The 23,073-nt window shown below is 45.7% G+C and overlaps 1 protein-coding gene and 1 long non-coding RNA gene across 2 annotated transcripts in view; both read left to right on the top strand.

The window, feature by feature from the left end:
- Positions 1 to 1,583, top strand: part of LOC146006958 (uncharacterized) — a 50,039-nt gene extending 48,456 nt beyond the window's left edge. Inside the window, exon 3 of the long non-coding RNA XR_014444146.1 lies at positions 1,455 to 1,583. This is a non-coding gene — a long non-coding RNA (uncharacterized LOC146006958). The remainder of the gene's footprint in view (positions 1 to 1,454) is intronic.
- Positions 1,584 to 3,027: 1,444 nt separating this feature from the next.
- Positions 3,028 to 21,658, top strand: LOC146007660 (peroxisomal N(1)-acetyl-spermine/spermidine oxidase-like). The gene is made up of 7 exons (XM_083146157.1): positions 3,028 to 3,382; positions 6,764 to 7,247; positions 7,882 to 8,075; positions 8,859 to 9,111; positions 9,285 to 9,397; positions 10,670 to 10,827; positions 19,352 to 21,658. The coding sequence occupies exons 1-7, from the start codon at positions 3,043 to 3,045 to the stop codon at positions 19,499 to 19,501; spliced, it is 1,692 nt and encodes a 563-aa protein (XP_083002283.1). The 5' UTR covers positions 3,028 to 3,042; the 3' UTR covers positions 19,502 to 21,658.
- The last annotated feature ends 1,415 nt before the right edge of the window (positions 21,659 to 23,073 follow it).

Here is a 23,073-nt window from a genome sequence, read left to right as displayed (position 1 = left end):
GGGTCTGTGGTTGTGGTGCACACTTTGACTCCCCCCTGGGTTTAGGGTGGCCAACGATGGTTTCAATGAGTCAGAAAACATGATCATCAATAGTCATCATCATAACATGCTACCATTGATGGCTGGTTACACTATCGCCATTGATGGTGAACAAAGATGAGTGCCAATGGCCATCCCTACTAGAAATGACCATCGTCCAATGGTGATTCGGTACTTATATGTTAGCCGGGCGCCTGGCTACGCTGCGCTGACAACGTAGCCTTGGAGGAGGGGTTAACTTACATATTACTGGCGGCGGGGCGGGTAGCGGGGAATCAGCGGCGGCCGGATGTCGGCGAAGTCTCTAGGCGGCGGGAAACAATGGCGGCGATTTAGCGTAGTCACTGCTGGGGGAGCATCACATGGTTTCCCAGCTCCCCCAGTGGCACTACGCTAATGGCGTACATTGCTGAGATGTCGGACTGTCATGGTGGCTGGGACTGCGGGGAGCCGAGTGCCGGAGACGTCAGGATGGTAAGTATATCATGCACACTACACACACACACAACACGCACTTACACAATCATATGCCCACTATCCACGTCATAACCCCAGTGTCCACGTGGGCGTGGAGTTAATTTTATAAAGTGTGGCAAGCCACCGAGCCCGAAGCATGGCGAGCGCACGCGTATCTGCGTCCCCTCGCGGGGTTCGCCACGCTTCGGGCTCGGTGGCTCGCTGCGCTCACCACACTTTATTAAATTAACCCCACGCCCACGTGGACACTGGGGTTATGACGTGGATAGTGGGCATATGGTCCTTTATGTGTTAGCAGGGCTCCAGTTACGTAATTTGCTTAACTTACGTCATTTGCGTAAGTTACGTAGTTTGCGTAGCCAGCATAGTGGTGTATTGGTAATTTCAATACACCACTATGCAGACTACGTAATGGGCACCCTGCTAACTGTGGGTCTGTGGTTGTGGTGCACACTTTGACTCCCCCCTGGGTTTAGGGTGGCCAACGATGATTTCAATTTAGTCAAAAAACATGATCATCAATAGTCATCATCATAACATGCTACCATTGATGGCTGGTTACACTATTGCCATTGATGGTGAACAAAGATGAGTGACAATGGGCATCCCTACTAGAAATGACCATCGTCCAATGGTGATTCAATATCATCAATGGTATATGACCAATGTAAATTACTTTTACCATCGATGTGGAGAGCCACATGGTTTCCCTCATCAATGAAAAAGTTATGAATATTTTTTGTGCTTTACGATATGTCAGATCCAGCTGCATTTCCCTTGATCTCCTAATAGAGAACATCCAGCCATACAAAGTATTTTCAGTGTACCGTAAGTGAACGGTACAGGTTTATTTACTGTATATCCAGCCTTGACTTCCTGTAGGGTGCTTAATATAAAATTTGCATGTAACATTGGTAGTGTTGTTTCTACTTCCACAGAGTAAGCCAATGTCCTTGAACACTGGCTATTATAGATGGCTTAGTGGTGGACATAACAAGAGAGCATCCGGATATAGTACTGCGGGATTTTGAGTCTCCGAATATGCTGGACAAGAAGTTTATGAATTTCAATGCACAGGTAAATGTTTCCAATTCATATAACTGGATTCTTTGCATATCATAACCCATCCCATTTTCATTGTGTTATAAATTAAAATCTTAATTTTAAGAAGGTAATGTCTCTAAAAGGATGTGGTAGTAGTTTTGGAGGCAGAAGGAAAAAATGGTTTATCATTGAGGATCGGAAATCACCCATGATGACGGTGGGGATTCCAGTGGATTGAAAGAAACCAAAACATTTTAATGTATTTATTACATGGGCGCCGGAACGGGGGGGGGGGGGGGGGGGGCGAGGGGGCAGCTTGCCCCTCCCCAAAATTACTGAGGCGCTAAAGTACCGTGGGCCCGTCTGTGTCTTCATGTATGTGTGAGGTCTTTTCTACACTCACATATCCTGCAGTGCTATGCGCGCTGGCGCCGCTGCGCCGGGTCTCTCCATCCGTCCTCCCTGTCAGACTCAGTCCCCTCCCTGCCGGCCGCCCTGCCCAGTGGTGTTTGATTGACACTTACAGTGTCCGACGCCGCGGCCGCCCGTCCCCTGCTGCTTCAGCGACGAGCGTCGCATGGGCATGGCATCCAGCATCCAGGTCCCCAGCGCGCTCCAACCCCATCCTGCTGCGGCCAGCGTGTCTGCCCTGCTGTGTATGGGAGGGATCCAGGCAGCAAAACAAAAAAAATAAGTTGAGGAGATCTCTAAACTTGCTCACAATTTGAGTTAATGTACATTGGGGATGTATTAAGTTATGGGGAGTGTGTGAACAATTGATGTTCTGGGCATATGAGTGGTGTGGGGACATGTGCTGGACATATGAGGGATGTGGGGGCATGTGCTGGACATATGAGGGATGTGGGGGCATGTGCTGGACATATGAGGGTTATAGGGACATGTGCTGGACATATGAGGGATGTGGGGGCATGTGCTGGACATATGAGGGTTATAGGGACATGTGCTGGACATATGAGGGATGTGGGGGCATGTGCTGGACATATGAGGGTTATAGGGACATGTGCTGGACATATGAGGGATGTGGGGGCATGTGCTGGACATATGAGGGATGTGGGGGCATGTGCTGGACATATGAGGGATGTGGGGACATGTGCTGGACAAATGTTATTTTGTTACTAATAAAACTATAGTGTTTTTCTGTTACTCTATTACTATTGATGAAAACATATTTCATTAACTATCAGGGGGTAACATATAGCAATTTAGGGGGTGCAAAAATTAGATTATATCTTGCCCCCCCCAACCTAAAAACGTTCCAGCGCCACTGTTTATTAATATGTAACTTGTGGACACAGCACCAGCATTATAAATCTATCCATGTAGTGTTAATGTATCTGGAACAATTGCACAATTTTTTTAGCTATTTGTTTTGTCTAACATAGCACATCTGCAAGACTTTGCACTGTGTCAGTGTTTGCACACATATATTTGGCTTCTATTCATTGGGTTGGGCTAAAGCTAATGGAAAATAGCTTACAAGAGGCTCTTGCTTTGTATTTTGGTCGTATCTACTGTGTTTCTAGAAGAAGAAAAGTAGACAACATGCAAATACACCGGGACAGTTCTTGGGCCCGATTTCTCCTCATCCTCATGGTCTCTATAGTTCAGACTTCGAACTATCCCTCTGTGGTATCTGCAAAACCTGAGTCCATGGATTCTGGGGGTCCTGTCGTACTGATCATTGGATCTGGTATCTCTGGACTCACAGCTGCTGAGAAGCTGCACAAACATGGCTTCCAAAACGTAAAGATCCTGGAGGCTACTGGGAGGACAGGAGGCCGTATCCGGACACAGAAATTCGGTAATACATTACAATTAGGCTATGCATGCAACGCGGCTACAGGATATATATGAATTCTGCCACATAAAGTGATTGCATGAGGTGCAGAGCGGCCATAGGTTCCTATTGTCTTGTTGTAAATTGCAATAACAGCCAGGGATCAAATAATTTGGTAATACAGTACGGTACTTATGTAGTATCTGGACGCCCGATTAAAAAATCGGGTCCATCGCATGCGATGCGATGGACCCGATTTTTCCATAGGATTCAATGTTAAAATGGACTGAGTCCATTTTAACATAGGATTCTATGGGAAAAAGGGTCTTTTTCATTTCCCCACTATCCAACTACGCATGGAGTTGGATATAAACCTGTGGCGAGCGTAGCGAGCCACCGAGCTACGCTCGCCACATGTTTATATCCAACTCCATGCGTAGTTGGATAGTGGGGAAATGAAAAGGACCCTTTTTCCCATAGAATCCTATGGAAAATCGGGTCCATTGCATCGCATGCGATTTGGTCGGATGCGATGCGATAATCGGGCGTCCAGATACTACATAAGTACCTACAGTACTATTAGGCTATACAGTGAAATTACTGTATACTATATGTTATTCTACAAAAATGAATGTGTTACCCTTTGCACCCAGGATTTGGACATGAGTCAGTCCCGGGAGCGACTCAGACCCAGGATGTTTGTGCGATGTGAAAGGCATACATAAGAGCTGGAAGGGGAAGGGTTGGAGGATGATCGCACAAGACTCAAAAATAACGAGGACCCCTGTGTAACAATCTTGAGTATATACGAGTAGGGGTGTGCTACCTCAGGACAAGAGTATAGACATGTGGGGAAAGAGAAGAATGTCCTTTTGCTAGGTGCACCTCAAAGATAAGACTTAAAATATAACTTTTAATATTTTATTAGTAAAAGGCTGCGAAAATTTAAAACCATATAACAGACAAGGGTGGGTACATACACATATAAAAATGGGGTGGCAGGCAGGTGTTTTGCTGACAGTATACGTTTGTTGAAGCTCTGTGAGATAGCGGTGTGTGGGGTTAACACAATATCACCAGTATGACCCTGTTAGGCGGAGAGTAGTATAATTCCGCTAGCAGGGTCTGGATAGGTGCCCCTCTCGTGAGTGACTCACTCTACTTTTTACATAGTATGATGTGCTACATAACATGTAATATAGACCTGCTGCATGTGCTGTATTGGTGCTCACAGACCGTGCTGCAGCTATAATATCACAAATTTCCGACAGTGTGTCTACTCCGTGAAATATCGAAGAGACCTCGACACTGGTGAAATAATATACAGACCCAGCAGGTATTGACAAAGAGTGGTATCACTGGGGTTAATTAAACATCCAGTGTATACTGCAGGGGCATATAAGCCTCCAGGCAGATACCACTTTGTATGGAAATGTAGAGACCCAGTATGCGGTATCTCTACTGGTAGCACATCAGTGGGTAGGAGCCCTAATAAGGGCTATAGAGTCACCACACCACTAAGACATAAATCAAAATGCATTAATATGAAAAATAATAAATCAGCTAAACAGGACTGCCTGCGCACCGCTAGCCGGCACGCGCTTCGCAGTTAAGCTTCCTCAGGGCCCTGAGGAAGCTTAACTGCGAAGCGCGTGCCGGCTAGCGGTGCGCAGGCAGTCCTGTTTAGCTGATTTATTATTTTTCATATTAATGCATTTTGATTTATGTCTTAGCGGTGTGGTGACTCTATAGCCCTTATTAGGGCTCCTACCCACTGATGTGCTACCAGTAGAGATACCGCATACTGGGTCTCTACATTTCCATACAAAGTGGTATCTGCCTGGAGGCTTATATGCCCCTGCAGTATACACTGGATGTTTAATTAACCCCAGTGATACCACTCTTTGTCAATACCTGCTGGGTCTGTATATTATTTCACCAGTGTCGAGGTCTCTTCGATATTTCACGGAGTAGACACACTGTCGGAAATTTGTGATATTATAGCTGCAGCACGGTCTGTGAGCACCAATACAGCACATGCAGCAGGTCTATATTACATGTTATGTAGCACATCATACTATGTAAAAAGTAGAGTGAGTCACTCACGAGAGGGGCACCTATCCAGACCCTGCTAGCGGAATTATACTACTCTCCGCCTAACAGGGTCATACTGGTGATATTGTGTTAACCCCACACACCGCTATCTCACAGAGCTTCAACAAACGTATACTGTCAGCAAAACACCTGCCTGCCACCCCATTTTTATATGTGTATGTACCCACCCTTGTCTGTTATATGGTTTTAAATTTTCGCAGCCTTTTACTAATAAAATATTAAAAGTTATATTTTAAGTCTTATCTTTGAGGTGCACCTAGCAAAAGGACATTCTTCTCTTTCCCCACATACATAAGAGCTGGGTTGTAGAGTGTCCCCCATTGTCTTGCGGCAATTTATAATAATGCAAATGTATATATGCAAGATACACAGGTGGGAGATGAGAACTGAGATTGGGTAAATGAGGGGGGGGGGAGGTGGGTGTAGAATTATTGGTATGGTGTGACGAGATTTCTGTGGTAGCATAAATGGACTATTAGCAGCAGTGATTATAACATTATAGACACAGCTGGCCGGACCATTATGCCGGTACACAGCTGAATAAGGTGCCAAAGCGAGAATGGTGTAGTGATGGCCATCGATCATCACGGATTCAAAATCATTAATGGTCTTTTACTAATGTTGAATAATTATTCCATTGATGGGTTCCCACCGTTGAAACACAAGCAACAAATATATATATAGAGAGAGAGAGAGAGAGAGAGAGAGAGAGAGAGAGAGATGAAGGATAAGCTGCACACACATACTCGATTCAACTCCTGAGTGCCCGGCACAGATATGTTGGATTTGTAGACTTACAAACTGGTAGCCAGCAGCATCAGATAAATGCAAAAAAGAATTTTATGGCATATTATTAAAGTGCGAGAGTGACAATGTACACAAAGGTATACAAAAAGAGATCCGGTAAATGCTAGTAAAGTGCAATCAAAAAATACTTAGCAGCATAGATGAAAACCGGTACATCTCCATTAAGGTCATGGCACGACGGCCGTTTCGGTGCAACCAAGCACCTTAGTCATTTTTTATGCAAAATTCAAGTGTGTTTCTCAAAATATTCATAGAAAAAGAGCACATGGACAAGCAAAATATAATTTGCACTGTAGGAGCTATGTTATTATTTAAGAAACATTCCTTACTACTAATGATAGTAACACGAGTGTATTATATTTGGGCATATTCTTTCCTTGGCCGACCTGTTGATACAAGTTTTGTGATCGTGTTGGGTTGCGGAATACAATAAGTATAGTTTTGTTTAGCAGTACAATGTTAAGGCATCATTTTGTATCTCAGCAAAGGGCCTGGCTGAGGTTGGTGCACAGTGGATCCATGGACCATCTCCGGGAAATCCCGTCTTCCAGCTGGCAGCCGAGTTTGGCCTTTTAAGCCCTGATGCTTTGCTTGAGGAGAACCAGAAAGTAGAATTGGGAGGCCACCCGTCCTACATCCCAGTTATCTACAGTAGCTCTGGAAAACAGATTAGCCAAGAAGTGTTCGTCAGCATCAGGGATTTATACTCATCCTGGCTGGAGAAAGCACGAAATGTCTCAGAAATCGATTGTGATCCAGATGCCAGCGTGGGGGGTTTCATACAACAAGAGATTGCCCGCAGCTCACAGGATTGGGATAAAGCATCAGTTGGCATTAATATGGCTTTTTTGAAGGGGATGCTCGATATGGAGTGCAGCGTCATAGGAACCCATAGTATGGACCATGTGGCACTTTGTCCCTTAGGGGAGTATAAAACACTTCCAGGGCTGGATTGTACCTTTCCCAAGTAAGTAAAATGAAAAAAATATAATAATTCAGACCTCATCGTCGGCCTGCAAATATTCGAATCCCAGTGACCGCGTAAACGACACCCTGCCAGAGTGGCTCCCCACCAAATGCATTTGTGGCCATGCACAATAACGGGAAATCCTTTTCTCAATCCCTCACCATTGCATGGATTTACTCATTTCTGCAGCCGCAAAGCAAGCATGGTCATGGGGAGATGGAGAACGCTGATGATGTCAGCGGCCCTCTCTCCCGATGGCCGGGAGCTGGCTGAGTTTTCCGGGGCACTCCCCGAAAACACCAGGTTGCTGCTCAGAAATGGCCACCGGCTGTCAATCATCTTGCGAATGGCGCAGTTGCTGGCATTATTCACAGAGGGATCCCATGCATCCGCACTGTGTACCGAGCGCATGTGAGGTTGTTTAATAATTGGCAGCCCTGAGAATGGGTCTGAATCAATGTATCTTCCTTTTCCCCTGTGACTCTCAATTTCCAGCCATTGTCTGATCTCCCCTGTGTCGGTCAGCCTCCTCCCATTTGTTTCAGCATCTTTCCCACCACCGTGTTTGCATTACTTGTGGCTATACACGTGCCTTGTCCCGCATTTGTCTTACAGGGTTTTTTCATACTTTTAGGGGTTTTTCAAGCCTTGTGGACCACATTAAAGCACAGCTACCCAATGACACTGTGTTACTGAACCATGCAGTGAAGAACATCCACTGGAATGGATCCTACCAAGGCAGCGACTCTCATGTGTATCCTGTACAGGTGCAGTGTGAGGATGGAAACACCTTTGTGGCTGATCACGTCATTGTCACTGTTCCTTTAGGTAACATTATGGTCCCATAGGTAACAGTAATGTGTGTGATATTTGCTGTTTATAAGTAATCAAACACCTTTCTCATTCACCTACCTAAAAAGCTATGGATTGCTGACTTAGAACCTGATTCTGAGTGATATTGTTAACAATATTGCCTAGTGTGTATGGGGCTTAAGCCAACTTCCATAGCATGCAGACACCTGCATGCAGAGCTAGGCATGCAGGTGGGACACCTGTTTCAAACAGATCTTTTGCAAGTCCAGATACAATGTTGGCAGTTGAAGGTATGAGTGGTGAAACAGTGGGGGCATGGTGATCTACATGTGGATGTATGGATGTTTGGCATACACTGGTGGATTCATGCATTAGCATGATCAAAGCAATTTGCACATCCGAAATTAGTAGGCAAGACCTATGGCTGGAGGGCCTGTTTTTTCCTCTTAATGGAGGTGTGGCCAGTTTATTAAATAACACAGGGCGGTATATTCTAACATCCGCCACTCTACATCACCGCACATCACCAGCCTTCGCATTCTTAATAATCGCATACGCTCTAACATATGTGATTAATAACGTAAGGGACAGCTCTTAGGATAAGAGCTGTACCTTGCTATGCTGCTCTGGCGCTGGACTTCCAGGTATGAGACCCGAGAGTCCTTCTGCACATGTGCAGATCACTGGGTCTGGCCGCGGGGCATGCTGGGACGGATCCCTCACACAGCGCTGAGGTAAGAAGCCCATAGGCTTCTGTAGTATTTGCACCAGCCAGACTAGATGTTTGTCTTGTTACAGGATTCCTGAAGAAGCGAGTCACGGATTTCCTGAGTCCTTCTCTGCCACCAAGTAAAATTAAAGCAATTAAGAATTTAGGATTTGGAGCCGTTAATAAGATTCTGCTGGAATTTGAAAAACCCTTCTGGGACCCAAACTGCACGAGTATCATGCTGGCGTGGGAAGGGGATTCCCTTACTGAGACCCAGAAGGACCTGAGGCAAAACTGGGTGAAAAAACTGTCTGGATTTGTGGTCCTTGCGCCACCAGAACAGTAAGTCAGACACCACTTGTTGGACAATTTACTTAAGTTCATTTTATTGCTTGAGTTTATGCTATTTCACTGACTAATATAAACCTGTTACCTAAGTAAGTTAATTACCTTGCATGGGTGAGTTAATATCTGTAACGTTCTGTTTTTCTTCCTACCATGCCTTCTGTGTCCAGGCCTGGCCATGTGCTGTGTGCATTCATAGCCGGAGAGGAGTCTAAATTTATGGAGACATTGTCAGATGAAGAAGTCCTCACCACAATGACTGCTCTTCTGAGACAGTTCACAGGTAATGAATTTAGGAGGTGTCCTGCCTCTTGTCATATCCTCTGTCCTTCCTCTGCCTATCATTTTGATCTCTCCAGCTTTTTTCTTTGTGTTGGGCCACCATTCCCTGTTCAGGGGTCTCTTGAGGAGTGGGCATACAGCATGAGCTAAAGATTCTTTCTGGTGACCTTTGACATCAGGATGTCAACAACTCTGAAGACTATATAAGCCTTATTCTGATAGGTCATCTCTCCGTGCTGATGCCTTTAGTGACCGATATTGTCTGATTACTAGTTCCGACTCATCTTGACTTGACTCCTTTGCCTGTTATCACCATATTTTGCCTGTACCTCTGGTTACCTGGCTGTTCGTCCACCTTAAGCACTATACACACTGGGCCTGATTCTGGTTGACTTGGCTTACCGAATACCGAGTCGTAGAGTGTACGCCCCTCCTAAATAAAACGTCCCCTTACCCCTCCACACTAGGTGACAGAATCCTCTGCTGAACAGTGCAGATTAGTGTAAAAGTGGATACGCTATAGATTATTGACAATGTCTATGTCAACAGTCACTAGGTCACAAGGAATAATGGTCGACAGTGAATAGGTCGACACTGAAAAAAGTGTCAACATACCTTAGGTCTACACTGCCAAAAGGTGGACAAAAGCTTATATTCGACATAGGGAAGGTCGACGGTCAAAAGGACAATATGAGTTTTTCATGATTTTTTGGTGTCTATGTAATCGTACGTCGATATGGACACCGTATATATATATATATATATATATATATATATATATATATATATATATATATATATGTACCGCTTCACTTGCCATGCTTCAGGCACAGTGCCTCCCTCCGCTACACTAATATATTCCCACTTGGATAGTAAAGAATGAAAAAAACATCTTTTTTTTTTTGTAATCATGAAAAACTCATGTCAACCTGTTGACCTTCCCTATGTCGACCATAAGCTTGGGTCGACCTTTTGGTAGTGTCGACCTAAGGTATGTCAAATGAGACCAGGCATGTCCAAACTGTGGCCGTCCAGCTGTTGTGAAACTACACATCCCAGCAGTGGCACACAGGATCTATTCAGGGTGACAGGGGGGACTCCCAACTGCCCCCATCCCCCACCGCGGGACACTGCCGGCCACCGGAGGGACGCAGGAACGTCCCAAAAAATCGCGACATTCCCACAATAAGTGGGACAGTTGGGAGGTATGGTTCAACAGCACTGTAAAATAAGTTATTGATAAAAATGGCGATATTTCTCTTCTTCCATACAGGGAACCCTAACCTTCCCCCTCCAATCAGCATCCTGCGCTCACAGTGGTACAGCCAGCCTTATACCGTTGGCTCTTACAGCCATGTGGCAGTGGGCAGCTCAGGGGAGGATATTGATATTCTAGCAGAGCCACTGCCTACAGACAAAGATGCTCCACAGGTAATGTACATGGAGAAACAATAGCCAATAAAATGAGTTTGTAATGTAGATTTTGAGACCAAAGGAAAACAACTGTTCTTACATAGAAAGCAAATAAAAACAATTCTATGTTATGTTACATTGAACATAAAGGAACTGGGACCATGCATTACTGGGCATGTTCATACCTTATATTATGACATTCCTTATCCTGGGCACAACTGGGCAGATGATAACCCTCTCTCTCTTTATATATATATATATATATATACATATATATATCTGTGTGTAGAAGCACTCACGTTGTATAAGCAGCCTTAGCTGGTGCTTTCTTTAATGGACCCAGTCAGGAACACGTATATAGCAATTCTCATACAGCACAGCAAATAATAAAACTGGTCACGATGCAGTAATTTAGGTGATCAACGCTTCGAATATATTTATTTTTCTTCAGGATAACATTATCCTGAAGATGAATAAATATTATCAAAACATTGATCACCTAAACTACTGCATTGTGACCATTTGCTGAGTATGAGACTGAAACATAGAAAAGGGAATACCTCCTTGACAAAAGGAAGGAGATAGGCAGAAGGAAATGAGAGCAAGGAGAAGAGAAGTATAGAAAGGGAAGGATGAGCCAGGCGCATGCCATGAAAACAAAAGGAGAAATCAAGAGACAAAATTATAAAGTTAGAGAAAACTCACTAGGTGCAGTACCAAGGAGGGAATGTCCCCATTTATCCATTAATTCACCCCACTTAAACCATTTCATGAGTGGCGACGAGGCCGAAGTGGGATAAGTACAATCATAAGTCTCATCAGTGGCATGCGGTGGGGTGAGGCAGGTTAGGCACAGCCTTTCCTGTCATACTAACGTATATGATGGAGTTTTGAATATATAAAGTATGTAAAAAATACGAAGAATATATATAAAATATATTATTTTTATGATTCTAAATATTTTTTATAGTCAAAACTATTTTTATAGTAAAAAGTCTATGGCAGGTGAGGCCGTGCCTCACCTGGCTACCTTTTCTGCACATCTCTTATTAAAACTCAGTGAATCTCCAGCAGTATATACTGCTGCACATGTGTATAATGCCAGCATGTACCCCTGGGCTCATATATTGTGTGCAAATCTGGCTCTTGTATTTGCCAGGGACTCCTCAGCCATTTACCTCACCGCACGTCCTTGAGTCTCATATATGTAATGTTTATGAATCCCTTAAATAATAATAGAAAGGCTAGGAAGCGATGCAGACTTGAGCGATAGCTGCCTTCGTGGAAATCAGGATATGACCTAGCAGATAGGCATCACCCACGGCTAGCAACCTGGGGTGGTAGTTAAAAATGGCTAGTACAGGATCCACAGAGACATCTTCCATCAACACTATTAATAAGTGCAAATACAATAGACCATAGAGACTGTCACATCGGGCAGGACCAAAAAAATGTGATATAGGGTACCAATAACACAACATTGTCTACATCAGTATTTTGATGTAGAAGGCCATATTTTATGTTAACAAAAAGGGGGGGGGGGGAAATCAGGCGCAAATTAGATTATAGTAAGTTATATTATATTACTCTCTGCCTATTAAGGCAAATGGATGATTATGGAAATAGGCTGCTCCCAATAGCAATCTGGAAAATTGCTGATTTGGACCAAAGTGTAAACAATGAATATCTATGTGTATATGTACTCTTGCGCATAGATACAATAGGATAGGGTTCCCAGAGGAGAGGAGAAATTGCCCAGGCCTCTTGACGCGTTTCTTAGCTATTGGCTTTTACAGCGGTTTCCTCACATTTAGGAAGGATAAGGACATTTCTAGATATTGTAGGTCTGGCTCCTTTCCATATATAGTGAGAGAGAATTTTGTTTCATTTGGTGTAGAGGAATAGATCAAGGGATCGTACGAAAAAGAAACATAAGTTTGGGGAGTAAAATCCTGTTAGCTGCAGCCACTTGGTCTAACCAGGAGACTTTGTGTAGGAACCACTCTTTAGTTAATGTCTCAAATGTCCGCAATAAGGGGATATAGTTACATTGCAAGAGGCCGCTATCATTTACCAACTATACTCCTAAATATTTAGTTTGCCATGAATATTTATAGGTGTCTTTCACAGCTTTAACATCGTCACTTGAAAAATTAAAAGGTAAAGCGTGTTTTGGAGGTATTCAACTTATAGTAAGAGATCCTGGAGTAGTCCTCTAAAATAGAATGTAAGTAAGGTAAAGATAAAGCCAGCTGCATAATACAACAGAACATCATTAGCGAAAAAGGCTTATTTTGAGAGAAATTCCGCCTATTACAGGTCCTAATATCTCAGCAGAGGATTGGATACTCTCTGCCAGGGGCTCTATAGCTAATGCAAATACAAGTGGGGAGAGAGGACAACATTGCCTGGGTCATACTTGCCTACTTTTGATAACTAGTTTCAGGGAGATTATAGTTGGTAGTAGTATTTTGCACAGCGCCCCATTAGGGTGTGTCTAGCTCCATACTGTATATGGAGAGATTGTGAACGTGGCATCTAGACGCATGGGTGTGTACTGCTACATCTGAGAGGAATCTTTTAACCCCTTCCCGACATTTGACGTACATGTACGTCATGGTCGGGAAGTACTTCCCGACATTTGACGTACATGTACGTCATGGCTTCTAACTGTCACTGCGTCTATAGACGCGGTGACAGTTACGAGATGTCTGCTGTCCCTGACAGCAGACATCCCCCCTCGCCGCCCAGGGGGGGCAGGGGTGCCCCCCCCGGTCGGCGATCGCTGTGATTGGCTGTTCAAATCTGAACAGCCAATCACAGCGTTTCCTGTGTTACCGGCGGCTAAGCCGCTCGGTAACACAGAAAACGGTGGTGATCGGTGCAGCACCGATCACCACCGAGCGGCAGCACCCCCCTCCCACCCACCGGCACTCACCCGGCAGCTCCGCCGCCCGGAACAGCAGGCTCACCCGGCTCCCCCAGCGCACGCAGCGCTTCCCCCCTCCCACCCCCCCCCGCAAGCTGCAGCAGCAGCAGCAAATAATAAAATGTGTTGCAGCAGTGAAATATATATATATATATATAAATATATATATATATATATATATATATGTGTGTGTATGTGTATATATATATATACACATATATGTATGTGTATATATGTATATATATATATACACACATATATATGTATATATATATATATATACACATATATATATGTGTATATATATGTGTACATATATATGTGTATATATATGTATATATATATATATATATATATATATATATATGTATGTATATGTATGTATGTATATATATATATATATATATATATATATATATATATATATATATGCGCTTCCAGACAGATATTCCCGACATATGACGTATATATACGTCATGGTCGGGAGGTACTTCCCGACCGAAGACGTATATATACGTCATGGTTTTATAAACTGTCACCGCGTCTATAGACGCAGTGACAGTTTGGAGATGTCTGCTGTCCCTGACAGCAGACATCCCCCCTTGCGGCGATCGCTGCGATTGGCTGTTCAAATGTGAACAGCCAATTGCAGCGTTTTCTGTGTTACCGGCGGCTAAGCCGCTCGGTAACACAGTGATCGGTGGTGACCGGTGCTGTTAAGTACAGCACCGATCACCACCGATCGCCAGCCCCCCCCCCCCCTCCCACCCGGCAGCCCCCCTCCCTCCCACCCACCCGGCAGCCGCAGCGCCAGCACCCCTCCCAACCCCCCACCAGCCGCAGCGCCAGCCCCCCTCCCAAAGCTGGTGACCAAAATGGGGTCACATGTGGGGGGGTTCCACTGTATTGGTGCTTCGGGGGTCTTGCTAATGCGACATAGCACCCACCATTCATTCCACCACCAAAAATCACTCCTTCCCTTCTGAGTCCTGCCATGCACCCAACTGGTATTTTTTGGTCACATGTGAGGCATTGCCATACTCGGGAGAAATTGAGGCACAGATTTTGGGGTGCTTTGTCTCCTTCATTCCTTGCGAAAATGAAAAATTTTGAGCCAGAACTGCATTTTTGTGTAAAAAATTACATTTTTTTACACAAAAATGCAGATCTGGCTTAAAATTTTTCATTTTCACAAGGAATGAAGGAGACAAAGCACCCCAAAATCTGTGCCCCAATTTCTCCCGAGTATGGCAATGCCTCACATGTGACCAAAAAATACCAGTTGGGTGCATGGCAGGACTCAGAAGGGAAGGAGTGATTTTTGGATTTTGCAGCACAGATTCTGGTTGAATGACCCCTGAAGCACCCATACAGTGGAACCCCCCCACAAGTGACCCCATTTTGCAAACTACACCCTTCAGGGAATTCATCAGGGGGTATAGTGTACATTTCAAACCCCCAGGGGTTTCACCAATTTTGATACAACTGAGCTGTGAAAATGAAAAATTTTATTTTTTCATTTTCACAGCCCAGTTGTATCAAAATTGGTGAAACCCCTGGGGGTTTGAAATGTACACTATACCCCTAAATGAATTCCCTGAAGGGTGTAGTTTGCAAAATGGGGTGACTTGTGGGGGAGGTTCCTAACTTTTAGCACTTATGGTGCCTAGAAACCTACATGGTGCCTAAAAAAAATCTCATAAAAAGGAGGCTCCAAAATCAAGTAGGTGCTCCTTCTATTATGAAGCCTGTGGTTTGGTCAACGTGCACACTAGGGCCACATATAGGATATTTATGAAAACAAAAGAATTGGGGGAATCAATTTTTAGTCACATTTCTCTAGTAAAATCGACTGTGTTCGTTAGAAAAACGTATTAAAATTGAAACTCTGCAAAAAAAAAGAAATTTTGAAATTTCACCTACACTTTGTTTTAATTCCTGTGAAACACCTAAAGGGTTAACAAACTTCCAAAATGCTGTTTTGAATACTGTGAGGGGTGCAGTTTTTGAAATGGCATCATTTATGGGGGTGTCTCACATACAAGTCCCTCAAAGTCACATCAGAACTGAACTGGTCCCTAAAAAAATCAGTGTTTGAAATTTTCTTGAAAATTTGAGAATTTGCTATTCATATTTGAAGCCTCCTAGTGTCCAAAAAAATGAAAAGGAGGTTGAAATAATGATTGCAACATAAAGTAGACATATGGTCTTTGTTAGTTATTAACTATTTTTAATGGTATGTTTATTTGTCTCACAAGCAGAAAATGTGACATTTTGCAAATTGCAAAATTTTCCATTTTTTCACGACATTTTGGTATTTTTCACAAAAAAACACAGACTGTATCGACCCAAATTTACCACTAACTTGAAGTACAATGTGTCACGAGAAAACAATCTCAAAATCACTGGGATAAGTAAAAGCAAAAAAAAGTTATCCCCACTTAAGTGAAACATGTCAGATTTGGAAAAAAATGGCTCTGTCAGGAACGCAAAAACTGGCTCTGTCAGGAAGGGGTTAAAATGACTTACATCCAAATGTAGATGAGCCCCAAAGCAGTTAGTAAGAGATACTATACTTGTATCTATCTCTCTTTCTTTTTTTCCCCAAAAATGTAACAGTGTAATATGGGCTAGGTGAAATGAGGGAGATTGCTAGACTAATGAGGGAGAGAGGGAGATTGCTGCTATTTCATGGAGTCTTCTGCAGAATGCAGGAGGGTAGGCAACTATGGCCTGGGTCTAGGGCCGGCGCCACCACTAGGCAGCTTACGGCATTTGCCTAGGGCGCCGGCCACTAGAGGGCGGCACCATGCTGAGCTCTTTTGAAGCAATGCGGACCAAGACAGATACAGCCGCCCGCCAATTAACCATTCCAGCCGACCGGGCCACTACCATCAGTGAAGAAAGTCCCTAGCGCTCTAGCAGGACAGGGTAGCATTCATTGCCCCTCCCCAGGGCTCTAGGCAGTAGTAAGGGGCTAGTATCAGTGGGTAAGGGGTTGTTGACAGTGGTAAGGGACTAGTAGCAGTGGTGCTGCAGTGACAGGGAGCGCTGTGTTTCTGAGGCAGTCGCCTCTCCTCTCACTGCGATCGCTGCCGCCCGGAGCGTTTCACGCTGCTTTATCCCAAGTCTGAACTGCGCGCACCGTGACATCATCGCAGCGCCAGGGCCACTCACAGGACGGAGGGTGAGCCAGTGTGTGACAGCTCTCCGCTGCTCCCCTGCCTGCTGTAACACAGGTAGAGACCGCTTGCTGCATGCTGGCACGTGTAGTACCACAGAGTCTGGAGCCATGCAGTTTTGCACTAGCACTGGTCAGTGTATGTCTCATAAGCTACAGTACAAATCAGTGCCTGTCAGTCCTCTCCCAGCAGCTACTGGCCCTTATTCTACTCGGCTCGGTACGGCCCGCGTGCGGCCGTACCGCCGATGTTTTTGTTCTGCACATGCGCAGAGGTCATTCTGCGCATGTGCAGCCCCCTTCGCCGCAGACGGATTTCGTCCGCCGCAAAGGGGGCGTATAGGGGCGTGAGGGGCTTCAGCCCCTCATTACCCTATGTGTACGCCCCGCGTTTCATGGGCGTTCCCATGCAAACGCGGGGCGTATGCATGGTAATGAGGGCATGACGCCCTCATTACCATGACATGGGGGCGGAAAGCTGACGTCGCCGGATGTCAGCTTTCAGCCCCCTTTCAAGCTCCCACACGGACGATTGTCCGTGTGGTCTGAGCTTGCGGGAGCTGCCGCGGCGTGCGGGCCTGCCTTCGATGGTCGTCGACCATCGAAGGCAGGGGGCAGCTCCCACCATGGTGGAGGCGTAGCCTCCACCATTTTTGTGCGGATCGCCAGCCGTCCGTGTACGGACGGCCGTGGCGATCCGTCGGGTGGGCGGCCCTTGGTTTGTGCGGTCGGAGCCCCGTGTGCGGCTCTGACCGCACCAACCAGAATAAGGGCCCATGTGTGTCCAGCGTTCTTATTAGCCATAAAGTGGAGATTTTCCTACAAGACACTGAGTAGTCTGCATTAAGTGACTAGAACATATTCTATTACATTCAAGTGATTTCCTAGTTCCATAGAATCTTGTTCAACAGTAAATATATTTAAATGTTTGTAATATAGGATTAACTTTGATAAAATGGATTTCATTGGCGATATAAAACCTGGTCTTTGCACTGTAACAACAGAATATCTTCTAAATATTGCTATATAATCTACAGACCTAGGGCATCACAGAATCTCCCCCCCAAAATAATCGGAGCCCCCCCTTCCCTAGCCAACCACGCATACTAATTAACCAAGATGCTGGATGCACACATGATGACAGCATGGGCAGGCTTTTTTAGCAGGGCACTGCTAAAGGGGCAGGGTTCATTTTGCCCTTTAAACATTGGGAACAGGACATGCTATAATAGCCTGGCGTGACCACATTTTGGTGGTGGGGGAAGGGGGGGGGGGGCGTTGGGCTAACAGTTTGCCTAGGGTGCAGAGAAACCTTGCACCGGCCCTGCCTGGGTCCATTTGTGATATCAACCCAGATGATAAACACCCGTTCACTTTAGCAGAAGGGGATGAATATAATGCTAATATGGAATCCAATATCCTTTCCCTGATGCCGAAGCGCTCCAAAATTGACCAGAGATATTTTCAGCGCAATCTATCAAAAGATTTCTCTGCATCTAGGAAGAGGATTAATACAGGGACCCATTCAGCATTACAAGATTCTATAATGACAAAAGCTCTTCGTGTGTTGTCCGAGGCCTGTCTCCCAGGGACAAACTCGACTTGGTCAGCACTAATTAGCGAGGGTAATAGAGGGCAGAGGCGTTGGGCAATAAGTTTAGCGTACAATTTAGCATCAGTATTTAAAAGGGCAATGGGCCTGTAATTTTGAACCTCATGCAAAGGCTGTGCATGAGGTAACGGAGGAGCTCCTCTCCCGCACGTCCTCTTCACAGCTCGTCAGGCCACGCCCCCATCTATATATTATATATAGGTATAGTGTCTGTATTTTGTCTCTGAAACACTGCCATCTGTTGGTAGCGAGTGAAACGACATCTCTTTCTCTCTCGCACATGCACAAACACAGAGGCAATCACAAGGCAGCAGACTAGCTTTAGAAGCATTAGCTTCAACCAGGATTACTAGTTCCATATAGTGTTGTATTGCCAAATGCTGAGCAGTCTCCAGTGCTGTCAGTATGATGACTTGCAAGGATCACATACTAGGGGTTCCCATACTCTCTTGAATCAGTCTGCCCTGGCATATCAGAATTTTTTTCACAGCACCCCAAGGATAAAGTGGTAAATTTACTAAAGGTTAAAAAAGTGAGAACCGGGGATGTTGCCCATAGCAATTAATCAGATCCTGTTTATTATTTTCTTTGATGCAACAGAGAAATGATAGCCTGACTCTGGTTGCGATGGACAACATCTCCACTTTGCATTTTTAGAACCTTTAGTAAATTTAGCCCTAACACTATATTCTTATCAATTATACAAAGCACGCCAAACATGCTATGCACAAGACAACCACATTCATTTTTGCTAATAAGTAAACAAAATTAAAATGAATTTTGAAATACTTGATGTATCTTTCTCTTCTGTCTCGTTCAGCCTTTGCAGGTACTTTTTGCTGGAGAAGCCACAGAACGAAATTTTTATTCTACAACGCATGGGGCTCTGATATCTGGCCGGAGAGAAGCGCAGCGTCTGATTAGCAGATATCCAGGGCTGGGAGCTACTAATAGCGAAGCCAAGCTCTAGAATAAAACAAATACCAATCTACACTAATTATTCAATCTATTATTTGAGTCATGTTTAAGTAAAATGAATAAATATACCCCAATAAAAAAAACTAATGCATAACTATACCAAAAATGTACCTTGTTTTATGGTATAAGTGTATTTAAATCAAGGAATTTATTGATTAATTTACAGTTTCTTATATAATGCAGCAGATTCCATTGTGCTTTACAATTGTAGACAGTGATAAAACAAACTGGGTAACAACAGACAGACTTGGAGTTAGGAGAGCCCTGCTGCAAGCTTACAATCTATAGGGACGTAGGAGGGAAACACAAGAACAGGCACCAGTAATAGCATAGGAGTTCCACCAAGTTGCAAGTCCAGAAGGCAGGGCCGGACTGGCCATCAGGCACTTCTGGCAAGTGCCAGAGGGCCCGATGGCCAGGTGGGCTGATTTCTTCATGCAAAGTGGAGGCTCCGCCTCCCAATCGGCACACAGAGAGAGTCGCTGGATTCGCATCGGGTCTTTCAGGTCTCTCTGTGCGCCGCTGAGGTCCAGGAGAGTGGGGGGCATCACAAGCCGCTAATCCCATCTCCTGCAAGCCACATGTGCGCAACAAAGGTCGCGGGCCTGCACAAATGCCAGGGCTGATTCGGTGGCCCAGTCCATCGCTGCCAGAAAGGAAGCTATATAAGTGCCTTAGAGGGATATGCATGTGGCACTTAAATATCAAAGGCTTGTTTGGAGGCTAGTAAAGGCTAGTGTTTGGCATCCGATCCGTGGTCCCATGCCTCCCGGCGGCGGGGCGCAGGATCGCATGCGATTTGTCACATGCAGAAGGACTTGCAGGCGATTGGATGACCATACGCTGCTCAAGGGAGGAAGGGAGGTTTAAGGGGGATCGGATGCTGATAAGTCAGAGCAGCGTATTGCCACCTTTATAAAGTCCCCTCATACACTAGTACGACTGTCATGCCCGATTTACCTTGAGCTTCCCCAGAAGCTCACATCGGACTTGGCACTTTATTGCACGTCAAAGTCCTCCTGAGAAGCTGCAGGAGGATTTTAAGGGAAGTCGGATGTAATACATTGCGGGTGCTAAAATGCACCTGTGACATGCCAATGACGGCTGCACAAACAATTTATCCTATGTGCAGCCCGTCTGACCTCTGATTCTGACATGATTCGCACGGGACCATGCATTGTGTAGGAGTGTATGTCTAAAGCTGTCCATACACTACTGCGATGTATCGCAGCAGTGTATGGCCATCCCATCCCGCGCAAGCTGCGTGGGCACAAGGATCGCATGCGATAAATTGCATGCGGTCCTTACACATGTGATGTATTGCATGTAACCCCAGTTCCCCACCGACGGGAGGGGGTCCGAGTTAGATCATGCATGCAGGTCCGACCTCCAACCCAGGTCTGATATGCACGGCCCCCGATGCAATGTCATACGCATCCGATTTGGCCAGCTGACTGCGCATGCGCGGGATCTCGCTACTCTCACGAGATCCCCAGCGCAGCTCAGAGCCAGTAGCAGGGACAGCGCTGTCCCTGCTGTGGGCATAGGGCATCGACACCTGCAGCAGTCGAAGTCGATAGCTGCAGGCGGCGGAACGGTCATCGATGCTGACCTTCATAAATTAGGCAGGCGCGCACTACGAAATATCGTAGCTGCGCTATGCCTCCTGCCCCACAGCGCCGCACGCTAGACACCCGCTCAGCCAGTGTCATAGATCAGGGGAAACGCTATCCCCTGCCATAAGGCACGGGGATAGCGCATATTCCCCTGATTGCCTAATAATAAATCTACCCTGAGGGAGCCGCCGATCCCAAAAAGGTGAACTGTCGTTCTTTTACTTTCAGTGTCATTTTTCATTTCAGCACTGCCACCTGTGGCAGCTGAGATGTACTAACTCAGGAGACTCAGTACAGTGCTGCTACTGCAAGTAAAAGAAAAAATAACAAGGCTGCTGCTGCTGCTGCTAGGGATGGCCATCGGTGCAGACGCCTTAGGCGTGCGCACATTGAGTGTTAAGGGTGCACAGGCACCCCCTAATGCTGTGCCCCACCCCCACACTTATTGCTGCTAGTAATACCAGCAATACCTTTTACCAAAGACTTTTGTTTTTTAGACCTGTATCCCATTAAAATAAGCTCCCATAAATCAATTATGTGTGTTTTGCATTATTAATTGTATTACACCATTGTCATATCACTACATATCTGTGTCATCCAGATATGATTTTGACTTTATTTGCATGTACTGTTACACAGAGTAATTAGAAGACTGAAACTGAAATAGGCAGGATATAATGGTGTGACTGAGAGATGTTTTATATTGTAGTGAGTGCACGCCTGATTGGCGGTGTTAGACCCAATGGCGATGTTAGACATGCCCAATAGGTGGTGCTAGGCACACCGCTTTGACAGTGCACCCCCTAATAAAATGTGCTGTGCACGCCTATGGCAGACGCCATTGATGGTTGCCATCGATGGCGATTCTGCACCCAGCCATCGATCAGTGTTTTACTCGGTTATGTCATACTTGCCTACCTGACCCTCTCCATGCAGGAGAAAATGCTCTGTTTCTGGACTTCCCTGGTAATGTATGATTGCCGTCACCAGGGCTATTTTTCAGCAGGCTCCAGCAGGAACTGAGGCCCTTATTCTAGTTCACTCTTTCTGACAAAATATTCCTTAGATGGACAAAACCATGTGCACTGCAGGTGAGACAGGTGTAAAACCCCACCCAAATCTAATTATCTCTGCACAAGTAACACCTGCCTCACCTAGGATTACCACCCGTCCGGGATTACTCCGGACAGTCCGGTAATTAGACCGGGTGTCCGGAGTCCGGACGGGTGCCGTTCCCGGACTATACATAGTCCGGGAATGAGTCCCTCTCTTCCCGCCCCGGCCGCCCGGCTCCCTCCGCTAGTTTTTAAAGTGAGAGCATGGTTGAGGTGCGCTGCAGCGCTACGCTGTGCAGCGGCGCTGGGCGAGTGCGGGTTGCCATGATTGCTGAAGGCAGTAAGGAGGCGGGAACGATGCAGGGCAGGTGGGGGCAGCGTCGCGGCGCAGAGTGACCAGTCACTATCAGTGACTGACTGTCCGTCACTCCGCCGTGGCGCTCGCTGGGAGGAGGGAGGCGGAGACTGAATGGACACACACACAGATAGTGTGTGTGTGTCACTGTCTGACTCCAACTCTTTCAATCTCCCGGCTCCTCCGCATTTGGCGCGCTGCCTCAGGATGACACAGCCAGCCTAGTCGCTCTCTCTCTGACCGTCAATGACCAAGGCAAGGCAGGCAGGCCCAGGTGAGGTTAAGACAGTCAGGAGCTCAGTCAGCAGCGGCTCCTCCACCCAGCCAGTCTCCTTCACCCTCAGTCACCCACCCTCCTAGGCTCCAAGTCCTGGCTTTACCATCCATCAGCTGCCAGAGAGGATAGAGCGCTCAGGTCAGCCACCCAGCCTCCAGGCTCCACCACCAGTCCACCACCGACCCTGGGCCTCTTAGAAGAAATATAAAGTATGTACTTACATCATTTAATTAAAAACAACAAATAGACTCCTTCATATAT

This window comes from Crinia signifera, chromosome 6 (assembly GCF_055691185.1).
Source record: "Crinia signifera chromosome 6, ASM5569118v1, whole genome shotgun sequence".
Classification (NCBI taxonomy): domain Eukaryota; kingdom Metazoa; phylum Chordata; class Amphibia; order Anura; family Myobatrachidae; genus Crinia; species Crinia signifera.
Note: the sequence above shows the minus strand (reverse complement) of the source record. Positions and strands in the feature narration are given on the sequence as shown.